This window comes from Tetrapisispora phaffii, chromosome 12, assembly GCF_000236905.1.
Source record: "Tetrapisispora phaffii CBS 4417 chromosome 12, complete genome".
NCBI lineage: Eukaryota > Fungi > Ascomycota > Saccharomycetes > Saccharomycetales > Saccharomycetaceae > Tetrapisispora > Tetrapisispora phaffii.
The window spans coordinates 58,859-72,310 of NC_016531.1; the positions used below are offsets into that span (position 1 = coordinate 58,859).

A 13,452-nucleotide genomic window follows, 5' to 3' on the forward strand; every position below is an offset into this window, starting at 1 on the left:
TTTTGTGTTGGATATAAATATCACATATGTGATGATTTGTTATTCATATCACTGAAATAGGCAAACGTCACAACCAAATTGGAACATAAAATTAGCCAATCTACTTAACATGCCGTTCGAGGCTGGAATGGTTTCGTGATCGTGGCAGAAATTGTTGGTATAAATACCAGGGTTTTTCCAACCATGTAAAATAAATCAACTGTCTTAATCAACTTGAATGATTAGTATCTTTTATACATTATTTATTTTATGTAGATTCCCACGGAGAATTATAATATAATACTGACTCTTAACAATGAATAACCAATTAAAATCTAATATTCGCTAAATGTTGTGTTAATGGGCAACATATAGCCACTCAATACCGTAACACAGGCTTATATTTATATATTTGTCTAGCTTACCACTCTTAAGGTGCATTTGGCTAGTGAAGTTAACTGAATGAACTAAACACTAATTATAAATTTTGTCACGTGACTGAAAAAGGTACAATGATCCCATTATCAAAAGTGTCAGCCCCTCCTGTTTAGCAACCACTTTCAACAACTATAAAGAAACAAATACTTACGATTAATGCACTCTTGTTACTTTCAAATCACCAAGGCACACAGGGGATAGGGGGTACTTAAACTTACCAGCGATTAGCGTGACAGACTACGATGGACCAAGACACTCTCCAAAGGAGGAGCTCAGTATTGGTACCGATGTATTCCAGCGACACAACTACCATCAGCACAGGTCCCGTGCAGCAGGCCCCAGAGAGACAGATTTTACGGCTGCTGGATCTGGCGCCTTTTCAGAGCTCCTATTCAATAAACAGTTGCTAATGTTGGGCCCAGGGGACCCAGGGAACCCAGCAGACTCTGGGCAAGTCAGCTGCGAGTCCCACTCGTTCAATTTGAATAAGAAGAGGATGGTCAAACGGTTTCTCAATAATATGAAACCGTATGGAGATATTGATGAGGACCTATACGAAGCGGTTACAAAATTCGGCAGGGAGCGCAGGCCAGGCAGGCACTGGCACGGCGTCCAGCGTTATAGGAACGACATCGGAAAGTGCAGGCGCTTGAGGAAGGACGTCTGCAACGAGACGCTTATCTTTGACTTTGATTTTGATGCAAGCACCAGGAAACAGGATCATATAACTAGTACCTCCCACACAGGAATGCACCCAGTATCATCGGAAATTTCTCTAGGCGTGTCCATCTCGTCGACATCCAGTGTCGATCTAGGGTCCATTTGTGCTGAGGAGACTACCAATGATAGCGAGGATGCTCTTCTCAAGAATTGCAACCAGCTGTTTTACTACGATTCTCACATACAGTCGCAACTGCAAGAAATTGAGAAATTTATCAAAAATGACATTATCAAGAATGCCATAGTGCAAGAGGAACACACTCTGGACATGAATCTCATTGAGTTCGATAAAATGCATCATTTCATACAACTCCAGAAGGAAAACATGCTCCAGATACAGGACGAATTCTCAAAAACAATACACGAAGACGATCTATTGACTAGATTCAATGAAAACGACAAGGACTCGTTCATATCGAGGACAAAAACATCTCTTGAAGACTACACAAACAAGTTGGCATTGTTAGAAAAAAGATTTTATGTTTGCAAGGACAAAATCGACCAGCATAAAGAAAAACTCAAACATTTAGAAATGATACTAAGGGTTCAAGATGCAGAACTTCAAGAAAAATACAATTGTATCTTCTTCAAATACAAAAAAGTACGTTACGTTCTATTCGACCTCTTTTCCTTACTATTGATATTTATATTATTGTTCAATTTGTATACTTTATAACCATTCTATATATTCCTTACTTAAATAACACAGATGTTTCACTATGGCAACTTTCAGCTCATCGCATTTTTCTTGCAAGCTTAAAACTGAGACCAGTTATATTTAAGGAAACCGACTACGTTTGTAACTTATAAAGAAGAGGCTTTCAGTATTTACAAGAAGCAGAAGTAACCACTAACTATGCCATGTACTATTGCCACGCTTACTGTGGCCAACAATGTTTTGTTGCCGTTAAGGATCCATGTGAATAGGAAACAGCTGCTTCAAAATATTGCGAATTCTTCCTCAGATGAAAAAGACCCCATATTTGAAGCACCATTGCTAGCAAATAACTCAATAATACAACTGAAGGCTCCTCTAACTAGGATATATCTGTCGAATAAAGACTTGACAGACCTGTGCAATGAGATCAAGTACGATCTACTGTTCATCGTTTACGATTTAACCTCAAAAGAAGTTATGGACCATGATCTCAGAATCGGTAAAGTAATAAGTTTTCAAAATGATATAGTAGAGAAGCATTACATGAAGGATGGTGAAATGGTAAACGATATGATCAAAAACTGTCATATCGAATCGATTGTTAGAATATCAAAATTCAAGTTGAAAATATCGTACAAGCACAATTGGGAATTAAGCATCTTTATAAAAAGCTTGAAACAACTCACGGAAATCAGAAATTACTTGCTGTTTAAGAATTTCCCAACCCACTTTGATGAGATCTCTACAGAACATATGGTTAATACAGGCATGGTTTCTGTCAAGAACAACAAGCGTATTCTATTAACAACAGTTCAGGAGCAGGCTCCAGAAAACCCAGTAATCCTACTGGAAGGCAGTGACAATGAATCTGGATTTATACACGAACATATAACAGAAGATACGAAACCTACAATAAATTATAAATACCAACCATCGATAACATTACCAGAATGTATCGAAATTCATGTTTTGAAAAGGCCAAGAAGACATAGAGCGTAGGAACCACCCGGGTTCTTTGGATAGATCAGAATGCTATCATCCAAGTTCTCTCAATGGCTTTGAATAAAATCGAAGGTCACTTAAAATCTTGCTTCCAATGATTTAACTACCTTTAGCTGATGATGAGCTGTGTGTCTTAAACTGCGTGTATTACCTTACACCAGAATATCACTGCTAACGAACTAGTAGCAATTTTTTGGTTCAATAATGCTTAATGAACAAAGATCTTAATGAATAGCTATTAGTAACCAACAATGACTTAGTAAAACAGATCCAAGTGATTGCTAAGTTATCAATAGTTCTACCATGTAATTATTATTCTAACTAAAATTGTGTTAGAATACGTTTAATTTGCTTTTGTTTCGTTTCAAATATTGGTCGATTTCTGGTTACTTGAAAAATCCAAGTGTTGCTTATTACGAATCACATAGTCATCTGATCACATTAAACATTTTAGATATGAGTAGTCAAGCTGAAGTTATTGCCAGGAACGCTCGTAAAGCTGGTAATGTGTTGAAAGTGTTATCTGATGAGCAGAGAATATTCATTTTACACAAGATTCATGATGCCTTAAAAGAGAATGCGGGTGCCATTAAGGTTGCTAATGAGGTCGATTTAAAGGTCGCTAATGAAACAGGTATAAAGCCATCGTTGATAAAGAGATTAGATTTATTCAAAGGTGATAAGTTCGAAATCATGTTACAAGGGATTCAAGAAATTGCCGAATTAGAAGATCCAGTGGGTAAAGTTTTAATGGCAAGAGAACTTGACGAAGGTTTAACTCTGTACAAAGTCACTGCTCCAGTAGGTGTATTATTGGTGATTTTTGAATCGCGTCCAGAAGTTATTGCCAATATCACAGCCTTGGCTATAAAGTCAGGTAATGCTGGTATCTTGAAAGGGGGTAAGGAATCTGTTAACACTTTCAGAGAAATGTCAAGAATCATAAATGACTGCATCGAAAAATATGAACCTGAATGTCACGTTCCAGTCAATGCTGTACAATTGATCGAAACTAGACAAGATGTCTCTGATTTATTGAATCAAGACGACTACATTGATTTAGTTGTTCCTCGTGGTTCTAATGCATTAGTTAAACAAATAAAAAATAATACTAAAATCCCTGTTTTGGGCCACGCTGATGGTATTTGTTCTGTGTATGTAGCCAAGGATGCTGATATCGAGAAAGCAAAGAGAATTGTTTACGATGCCAAGACGAATTACCCAGCTGGCTGTAACGCAATGGAAACACTTCTAATAAATAGAGAAGCCAAGAATTGGGAAGACGTTTTGACTAACTTAATAACTAAAGGTGATGTTACTGTACATTTATCTGAGGATGTTAAAGAAGCTTATTTACAAAAACTTCAAGCATCTAATTTATTAACTGATAAAATTAGATCCAAAATTGTCCTTGCTGAAGAATCTGATTTTTACAGAGAATTCTTGTCATTAGATTGCGCCGTCAAGTTTGTCAACTCCACAGAAGATGCTATTTCTCATATAAACCAACATTCTTCAAAGCATACTGATTCTATTATTACCGAGAACGAAGCTAGTGCAAATAAATTCATGAGAGGTATTGACTCAGCTGGTGTTTATTGGAATGCATCTACTAGATTTGCTGATGGTTTCAGATATGGCTTTGGCGCTGAAGTTGGTATCTCAACTGCTAAGATTCATGCACGTGGTCCTGTCGGTTTAGATGGTCTAGTTACTTATCAATATCAAATGAGAGGTGATGGCCAAATTGCTGGTGACTATTTGGGTGCCGGTGGTAAAAAAGCATTTGTACACAAAGATTTAGACATTAACAACATAGTTTTATAATAAGTACTACAATAAAATATATCCAACTTTTATATCCATATTTGGTAATACTGAACGTCTACAAAATTGTTAGTATGCTTACAACCAAGAACCTGTTTCCCAATGAAACATTTCGCATTGTTTAACAATAGTGAGAATAAATACAGCTATTTAAATATAAATTATGGTGTCTTTGTATGTTACAGATATGTATTATGTTAACTATGATCTTAACTGCGTATTTAGTTTTAATTAATTACTAAACAAAAATAAAATCAAGAGCCCCAAGGTAAAGTTGAGATGACGATATTTTACAAAATAAATTTTTACCAATTGTACTTATGAGCCTGTAGAAATTGTCACTATTTTGCAACTTCTTGCTCAGCAAGCTGAGTTTGTTCTTCTTCAAATTCAATTTCAATTCTTGGACGTTTCTTCTTGGATACGGCCTTCTTCTTATTAGATTTTTCTTCGTCATCGCTATCTTCATCGCTATCTTCGTCACTATCAGAGTCAGAACCTGATGCACCAGAATCAGCCAACCAGTTTTGCAAATCTTCAACGTCAACCATATCGTCTTCACCATCGTCTTCCACATACTCAACCTCACCGTAGTCACTTTCTTCTTCTTCATCCTCGTACATTTCTTCTTCAATTGTATCTTCCTCCATTTTACCCATAACCTTCTTCCAAATTTTTTCATCAACGTTCAATGGCTTATCACCATAGGCACCACTCTTCAATCTATCTAACAATTCCTTCTCGATGGCCTTCTCTATCTTTGCAGCCACTAATGCTTTTCTTTCTCTGTTTTCTTCTCTTCTCTTAACCTTTGGTGCCACACCAACATAATGTCTTTCTTCTTCCCTCAATGCCATACGTCTCTCAGTTATCATGACTTGAGTCAGTTTTGTTAGTCTTTGCTTATTTTTGTGGATCAAGAACTTGCTCCAATGCAATAAATGGTCGTCGATCTGTTTCAAAGCTTTAGCATAATTCTTTGAAAGTTTTATCCTCTCCCAAAGTTTGGCTGGAGTGTGTGCTCTCTCTGGAGTCTTCATATATAGATACAACCTTCCATTCACGTTCTTGATTGTTGCATACTTGGCGTTGGCCAGCGGACACGATTGTCTGCTACAAAGACCAGTGACATTGTACTCGTTTCTACAGAACATCTGTCCATTATCAGTCTTAATTTTGTATGAACAGAACTGATTGTTAATAACTTGCCAAATAATATCGTCGGACATCTCTACTTCTCTCTGTTTTCCTCAGCAATTGCTTGTTATTTAACCGTTCTCTAAAACCTGAAAACTCACAACAGCAGAATACAGCTACGACCTAATAAAGTATGACAATAGTGTCTTATTTATATAAATAAATGAGTAAAGGTTTTAACCGTTGCTTACTACGATGATGTTAACTTCATCATCTCATCTCATCTCATCGCAGCTCATCGCACTGAAAATTTTTTTCAAATGCGCTGCGTTACCCGATGATCTTACTAAGGTCAATTCGAGATGAAGGTGACTGCAATGGACAGTGAAAGGTGCTGTTGCAGTGAAGTGGTTTCTAGCTCCAATGGGTGCCATTGCGTCCATCAATGGTAGCAATATTATTACTTGTATTATTAATATAATCTATTTGCATATAAATACTCTATAATTGTCGAACCCAGCGGCTGCGAGCGGGGGGAGGTAGGAAGAGGTAATGAGCGTGCGTGGCTATGTGTCTCTTTGGCGATAGATGATGGAAGTGTTTGGTGATCATTCTAGTAATTCCAACTCATCCTTAGTGAGTGATGCAATATAGACACATTTGCTCAGTAATTCTTCGTTAACTTTCAGATCGTAAAATTTTGACCATTGGACTCTTTGTATGAAGTTTTTCACTATTTGGACGTTTGTTTCAAATTTGTTATAGTTAACTACTTGGTTTTCGACTATCCAATCTCTCTTTTCGGAATTTAATGACAGATCAGATAAATATACTACAATGAACGGTATGCAACCTCTTATAGGGTCAACATCATTCAATAACTGTCTGATCGAAGAATAATTACTATCCAGGGACGGGATTGTTTGCAATGATTGCCATGATAGGATATCACCTGGTTCAATCAGCCTCCAGGCTTCTCGGTAACTTTGGACTTTAGATGAATTCAATGCTAGAACAATTTCTAATAACGTATTGTAATTCTGAAGGTTTTTGCAGTGCTCTGCAACATGGATAAATCTTTGAATGGTGTTTCTTTTCAATTTAGTATTAGTAGTTAATGAGATCTCAGAAATGATCCAATCAACAGTTAAATTGAATCGAGATATGACTAGATCAATACCGGATAATGTTTCATTTTGAATTAATAATTGTAACCAACTGTTCACAGGGATACCCTCATGGACAACTTTCAAATTCAGTAATTCTTCCCAATCCACTTCTTTCAATAACTCTTTTTCAATCAATGTTAATTGTTCAGCAATCGAAATCGATTCATACATTAGTATGAATGGAATATGATGAGATTTATTAGATATCATTAATCGCGGATCTTCTAATGTGTATTGTTGGAATAGTTCCTGTATTTTATCTGGAGTGATGCTACCAATATCTTGCTCCTCATAAGTAATATCCTTTTTAGATTCAGGAGTGAATGGAATATTCATAATGGTATTTCTTCTTTTCTCAAAAAACATTGAATTTCTCTTGGCTGATCGAGTTGACACACTGATTCCAGTTTTTCTTAAAATATCCCCAGAAACCCCAGTCACTGGATTTTCACTCTTAGTAAATGTACCTTCCAATTTCATTAAAGCGATCGCCAATGGATCATCATATATAGAATCATCAGGTAATTTACTTATGGCCTCTAGACCCTTAGGAAATATTTCATCATCAGCAACATCATCACCGTTATCATCATCTATCTTTTTGAAGTCCATTTCTGATTCATCTTTCTTTAAACTGGAATCAGATAATTCATTGTTTCCCTCAAAATTCAAAAATCTTTCTTTTATATTATCAATATTCTTATCAGGAGAGGCATTACTATTAGTCTCATTGTCAGTTGAATAAACATATTTAGAAATTTTTGCTGGAGATTCATTAAAACTATTGGTATCGTATGAATTTTTCAAACCTAAGAAATTAGCATTATTTTCTTGTTTCATATCTGGAACTTTATCATTTAAAAATTGTTCTCTTAATGATTTATTAACATTTGAAGCTGAAAATCTCTTCTTAGAGTTTCCGTTTCCATCTTCAACAGATTCTAGTGTTGTCTCCAATGAGTTATTTGTTTCGATAGAATGAATGCTGGGAACATTGGATAAATTATTTCCGTTATTATATGCTTGGAATTCTTGTAATTTAGAATTTTCATCCATTAATTGAGATGTTTCTATGCTTACGTTTGATGGATTAATCACACTTTTAGAATGCACAGAATTCACTTCGGAACCCGCAATAGATATTTCATCAAAACCAGATAATTCAAGTTCATTTAATTTTTTATCCATTTCTTGATACTCAGCATCTTCTGCAATCAAGGTTTCTAAATCTACAGTAGTAACTTTTCTATGATAAAGAGGTAAACTGTTTCTCTTTACAATACTAATTCTTCCGCTAGAAGGTCTAATAGCTGTGTATGTTTCATATTTTTTCTGTTTTTCTAATAATGACATAGAAGTTTTGCTCTCTGTCAAAGAATTTATTCTACTAGCCGTAGATTTGTTTGATGAAATACTACCAATTTTAGAACTAACTGGCGAATTTTGCTCAAATGTAAAATTTTCTCTTAGATTATTTTTGGCAGATTTTTTCTTCAATAACTTTAAGTCTTGTTCACTTCCTGTCTTTGAATCATTTTCTGACTTCTGAGTACTCAAAGAAAGCATAGAATCATAAGAGATCGATGACATCGTAGAGTTTTTAGTTTGATTTTCAACAGAGTCATCTTTTAAATCTATGGTCATGTTTTTTAAAGGAGATGAAAGTGGTGTATTTTTTTTAAATGCAATCGATGTACGTTTACTGCTTTTAGGCAGCGTTGTGAAATTATTATTATTATGCAACTCATCCTGACCACCCTTGAATACTAATCTTTGCGGACCATTATTCTGTTTAAATTCTGGACTGCTTAAAAATGCTTGTTTTAACGGCATTTTAATATTTGAATAAACGCTATTAGATTGAAAAACTTGCGTAGAACTTTTAACCATTCTCCTTTGGGCATTATCATACTTAAATGGCGAAGAGTCATGTTTATTTAATCTATTCAAAGAATTCGTTAAGGAAATGACAGAGTTCGCAATAGTAGTTACAGTACGGTATAGGTCTAGATTATCAACTGTACTGTATTCTTCTACTGGAGTAGACATCACATTCCTACTGTCAATATTATTTGCACTGTAACTTGGAACTCTATCATGCATCCTGCGTATTAAATTGTTTTCAATTGCTATCAAAAATTCAACTTCATCAATTGTTCTGGCACTTAATATATCAAAGCTAGTTGCTATCGTATTTAAAATTGCCTCCGAGTCACTTTGAGTAGGTCCAATTGATGAAATAGAAATGACATATTTTACAAACTTATCTAATTCTAATCTTGAGTTTGATGTCGAATTCACAGCTTGATTGTCGGTAACAGTATCTTGACTATATGCCCGATTAGCATGATTATTTTTCCATTTTGACAACAATCCAATAGGACCATTTATATCTGATGCATTTTCTCCAATATTTAAATCTTCTATCGATTTCGATTTTTTATTTTTGAAGACAGTATCTGCAATTTCATCGATATCTATTTTTTCTTTACTGTCCCTCTCAACACTTAGAGTAATTGAAAAATGTTCTGAAGTATTATCAGCAATGATATCTGTAACATTGCTACTACCTGTTTGAATATCTTCTGGATTATCTTCTAATGCATCAACAAAGTGATCTTCCAATTCATCATCATTTTTCTCAAGAAGTTCATCAGATACAATATTAGTCTTCAATATAAATTCAACCTTCTTCGATGGGGTCGGAGGTATAATTACATCTAGAGAAGAAGATTTGGGGTATTCAAGTTCTTTTATAATAGAAGATATATTCGTTATCCTTGATAAGACACTAACTTTTCGTTGAGGCATGTTATCATTCGAGCTTGAGAGGGTCTGGAATCGATCATGACTTGCCAAACTATATAATTCATCATTTGTTGTATTAGTCGTATCTGCTTGAAATCGATTTGATAAATTATCTTGCGGAAATAGAACCATCGATCCAGTTCTAGGATTCTTGCTTTGTTTAATCGTTCGTTTCTGAAACTTGGAATTAACATCAATGTTATCATTTAACGGGAGTCTAAAAACATCAGAAGTTCTATAAGTCGACAACACATTTTTATTACGGGCATCTGGATCTGACATTTCTTGTAGTGCATAATTACTTAATCTGCTGAATCTTTTTTCCTCCTCTTCGAGTTGTGTGATGTCCTTTACTATATAAATTAACCATTCATCATCTTGCCCAATATTACCAGGCTCATTGAACTGCAATTTATCCCATGTCTTCTTACAGTTCATAATCCAACTTTTCTTCAAACTGATCACTGAGGAATTAATAATCTTTGGGTATGTTTCATTTATGCTTAGATTCAAAAATTTAATGAATCTTCTTCTTAAGTCAGAGTTTGGTAAGAAATCATTTATGAAGTAGTTTAGAATCCAATGTCTTAACAAAACGAAAGTTCTAATTAGAGCAACTTCACCAATCTTCCTTGGATGATACCTTTCATCAATACCTTCAAAATCTTTCTGGAAATTGACAACGATCTCATTGATGCACCATTTGAACCTGGATATCAATAAATCGTATAGCTCCATGGATGATAAGAAGTTTCGATATATCAGGAAAAAATCAGAAAATATATTATAGTCAACACTATCCATAGGAGACGTCAGATAAACAATCAAAGCATAAACATCTGCCTTTATAACAGCTCTTCTAGTCTGAGTCAATGAAGGCATCTTGTATGAAATAACATTCTGCGAAGGTGTTGGATAGTAGTCCTCATTGCTGTAGATGGAAATTTTGCTATTGTATTGCATTGCTTGAGGAGTCCACCAGTTATCTAATAATACCTATCAATACTGTTTTTTTACTAAATATAGATCCTCTTCTGCAATGTATCAATCCCTAAAGCAACGAATAACTGTCGCAAACACACCGAGCTAGCATACAAAGCAAGCAAAATTACAAATTGACAATCCAATAATAATAATATATTTATAATATAATTAAAGACACTAGATCGCCCTTTATGGTTTAATGCTTGTTATGAAAGAAACGATGAAATGAGTTATCATCGAGAGGTTCTTGCGATGGGAAACACGAAATATTGAAAAACTTCAAAGTCGATCCACTAATCTCAAAAAGAAAATACAGTTGGAAGTAAAAAAAGTCTGAATTGAAAGGTTAAGTTAACTAATATTTATCTAATAAGTGTGCTGCTCTAAGAAATATCAACATTGTGTTTATAATTGTTCCTTTTTGCAAATAAAAAAGGAGTACCAGAAGGTTATTATTAGTTATATTGGTGGTTCTTTTTTTACATTGATTTTTTATGGTGTTTCGAAGTTTTTTGCCATTAAGTAGTAGTTCTAAGACTTCATCTGGTCGTAACCAAGCATCTGTAGAAGACACTTCAAGTCCTGAGTTTTCTCCAGTAAAAGTTGCTATTGAAGTAGAGTCTCCACCATGTGTGCTCTACGGGAATGCGTTAGATTCAAGAGGAGCTGTCCTAAATGGGTTGTTGAGGTTGAAGATAAAAGATCCATATTCAAATGTTCCTTTTGCTGATGCCTCGCTACAACTATCTAACTTAAATGGACTAACTCTGTCTGATCCTGACTCTGATATAGCTGAGTTAACAAAGAGAAAAATAGATATATTCGCCGGGTATACAAAGGTAACTATCACTTCTGTTCACTTAAAAATGATTCAAATTGTGAAATATAGCAAACCATTTCTTCCAGGCAGTACTGCATTAGAAAACTGTGATAACTGTAATGTGAAAGTGAACACAATGAAAAGATGGCCAATACAAGAAAAAGATGCCGACTTTACAGTCGGTACTTATGAATTTCCATTCTCATATTTAATTCCAGGTTCTGTTCCTGCTACTTGTGCATTGGGCGCAAACTCTGAGACTCAAATAAAATATAAGTTGGTTGCTGAGGTATTTTATAACATCCCATTTAAAAACTCACCAAAATATGGTGATGTCGATAAATTAGAGTTGGAGATGCCAATAGCAATCACAAGAAGCATCACAAGAGGTCCAGATAAAAATTCTTTGAGGGTTTTCCCACCGACAGAGTTGACTGCAGCTGCTGTTATTCCTAATGTTATTCATCCTAAATCGACATTTCCTTTAGAACTTAAGATAGACGGTATATCATCAACTGATAGGAGATGGCGTATGCGTAAGTTGAATTGGAAAATAGAGGAGACTACCAGAGTGAGAGGTTATTCTTGCAGAGCACACAAAAATGATTTAAATACATTTGAGAAAGCAATACAGTTGAAAGAAGAAGAAAAGAAGAAGAAAAAGCATGTACCGATTAAAAGGTATGGTGATATAGGCCCTCGGATTACCGTCTCGCTAGGAAATCCAAATAATATGCCATTTAAAAATAACAATAAGAACAATACCAACAGAGGTGGAGATGCAACTCCAGATAGAAATGAAAATCCTACTACTGTACAGAATCCCAGAGATAGACAAACAAATTCTTCTCTCAGTTCTAACACTATCAATCCTCAAGGAGATCATGACGACGATGACTATGATGAACCTAATGAATTTATCCATCCTAGCGATGATGCTATGCGTCAAGAAGTTGAACAACAACAGGAAATACAGAGGCAAAAGCAAATCCAACATGAATTAGAAAGTGAAATAAGTTTATTCACTGAAGAAGTACGGGTCCTTTCAAGTGGTGAAATGAAAAAAGGCTGGAAAACAGATTTCAACAACAACGGTCATATAGACATTGTGACTGAAATAAATTGCATGTCGTTGAACTCAGGATTATCAAATCACCTTAGATATGTTTCTACTGCTAGAAGTAATGAATCAATATCTACATCAAATCCCGTGACAATTTCTTGTGATATACAAGATCCTATCCTTGGTATCTATGTTAGCCATTTATTATCTGTCGAATTAGTAGTCGCAGAAGAGGCTTTGCAATATGCCAATGGTCAGCCTCTGGAAAATGTTAAAAAATCAGATAAGCCGAGGAATAGTAGCTCATCATCATCAAAAAGTGAAGACCAACGCCTGGCAGAATTATCTCCAATGTTTGCTAACAGGAGCGTAAGAAGCAGACCCATAGAATCAGATGAGGATATACCATCTATATCTGACAACAGCACGAATTCAACAGCCGGTAGTAAAGGAACGTCAAATAATATGAAAATTGTAAGTGTTCCAACAGGTGCAGCTCGTGTATTAAGAATGCAATTCAGGTTAGTTGTTACAGAGCGATCTGGCTTAGGGATATCTTGGGAAGATGAAGTTCCACCATTATATCAAGATGTCAAATCATTTTGTCCTCCGGACTATGCTAAATTGATACAAAATCACGTTGTTGAGAATGTCAAAACATCCGTATTAGAGACTGAATATATAGATTCAGCACCTGAGTATGGACTTCAAATCAATCCTCAACTTCCTCAAACACTTCTTCCGCCCCCTCAAGCAAGACATCATAAATCGATTCACAGATCGCAACTCAGTCCTTTGGATTCATTTTATTAATATCGAACAAAGTATTAATTTAAATTTGCATTAT

General features: G+C 35.2%; 6 protein-coding genes across 6 annotated transcripts; 4 read left to right on the forward strand and 2 right to left on the reverse strand.

Annotated features, from left to right (window-relative positions):
- Positions 1-826: 826 nt before the first annotated feature.
- Positions 827-1,813, forward strand: TPHA0L00380 (uncharacterized protein; the record flags this gene model as incomplete). Its single annotated transcript, XM_003687780.1, has 1 exon — positions 827-1,813. One exon carries the CDS (start codon positions 827-829, stop codon positions 1,811-1,813), a length of 987 nt encoding a protein of 328 aa, XP_003687828.1.
- A 180-nt stretch (positions 1,814-1,993) lies between these two features.
- Positions 1,994-2,794, forward strand: SAW1 (DNA-binding protein SAW1; the record flags this gene model as incomplete). The annotated part of the gene is made up of 1 exon (XM_003687781.1): positions 1,994-2,794. The coding sequence occupies one exon, from the start codon at positions 1,994-1,996 to the stop codon at positions 2,792-2,794; it is 801 nt and encodes a 266-aa protein (XP_003687829.1).
- A 459-nt stretch (positions 2,795-3,253) lies between these two features.
- On the forward strand, positions 3,254-4,624 carry PRO2 (glutamate-5-semialdehyde dehydrogenase; the record flags this gene model as incomplete). Its single annotated transcript, XM_003687782.1, has 1 exon — positions 3,254-4,624. One exon carries the CDS (start codon positions 3,254-3,256, stop codon positions 4,622-4,624), a length of 1,371 nt encoding a protein of 456 aa, XP_003687830.1.
- A 341-nt stretch (positions 4,625-4,965) lies between these two features.
- On the reverse strand, positions 4,966-5,853 carry MAK16 (ribosome biosynthesis protein MAK16; the record flags this gene model as incomplete). Its single annotated transcript, XM_003687783.1, has 1 exon — positions 4,966-5,853. The coding sequence occupies one exon, from the start codon at positions 5,851-5,853 to the stop codon at positions 4,966-4,968; it is 888 nt and encodes a 295-aa protein (XP_003687831.1).
- A 516-nt stretch (positions 5,854-6,369) lies between these two features.
- On the reverse strand, positions 6,370-10,701 carry LTE1 (mitotic regulator LTE1; the record flags this gene model as incomplete). Its single annotated transcript, XM_003687784.1, has 1 exon — positions 6,370-10,701. The coding sequence occupies one exon, from the start codon at positions 10,699-10,701 to the stop codon at positions 6,370-6,372; it is 4,332 nt and encodes a 1,443-aa protein (XP_003687832.1).
- A 515-nt stretch (positions 10,702-11,216) lies between these two features.
- Positions 11,217-13,418, forward strand: LDB19 (Ldb19p; the record flags this gene model as incomplete). The annotated part of the gene is made up of 1 exon (XM_003687785.1): positions 11,217-13,418. One exon carries the CDS (start codon positions 11,217-11,219, stop codon positions 13,416-13,418), a length of 2,202 nt encoding a protein of 733 aa, XP_003687833.1.
- Positions 13,419-13,452: the final 34 nt, after the last annotated feature.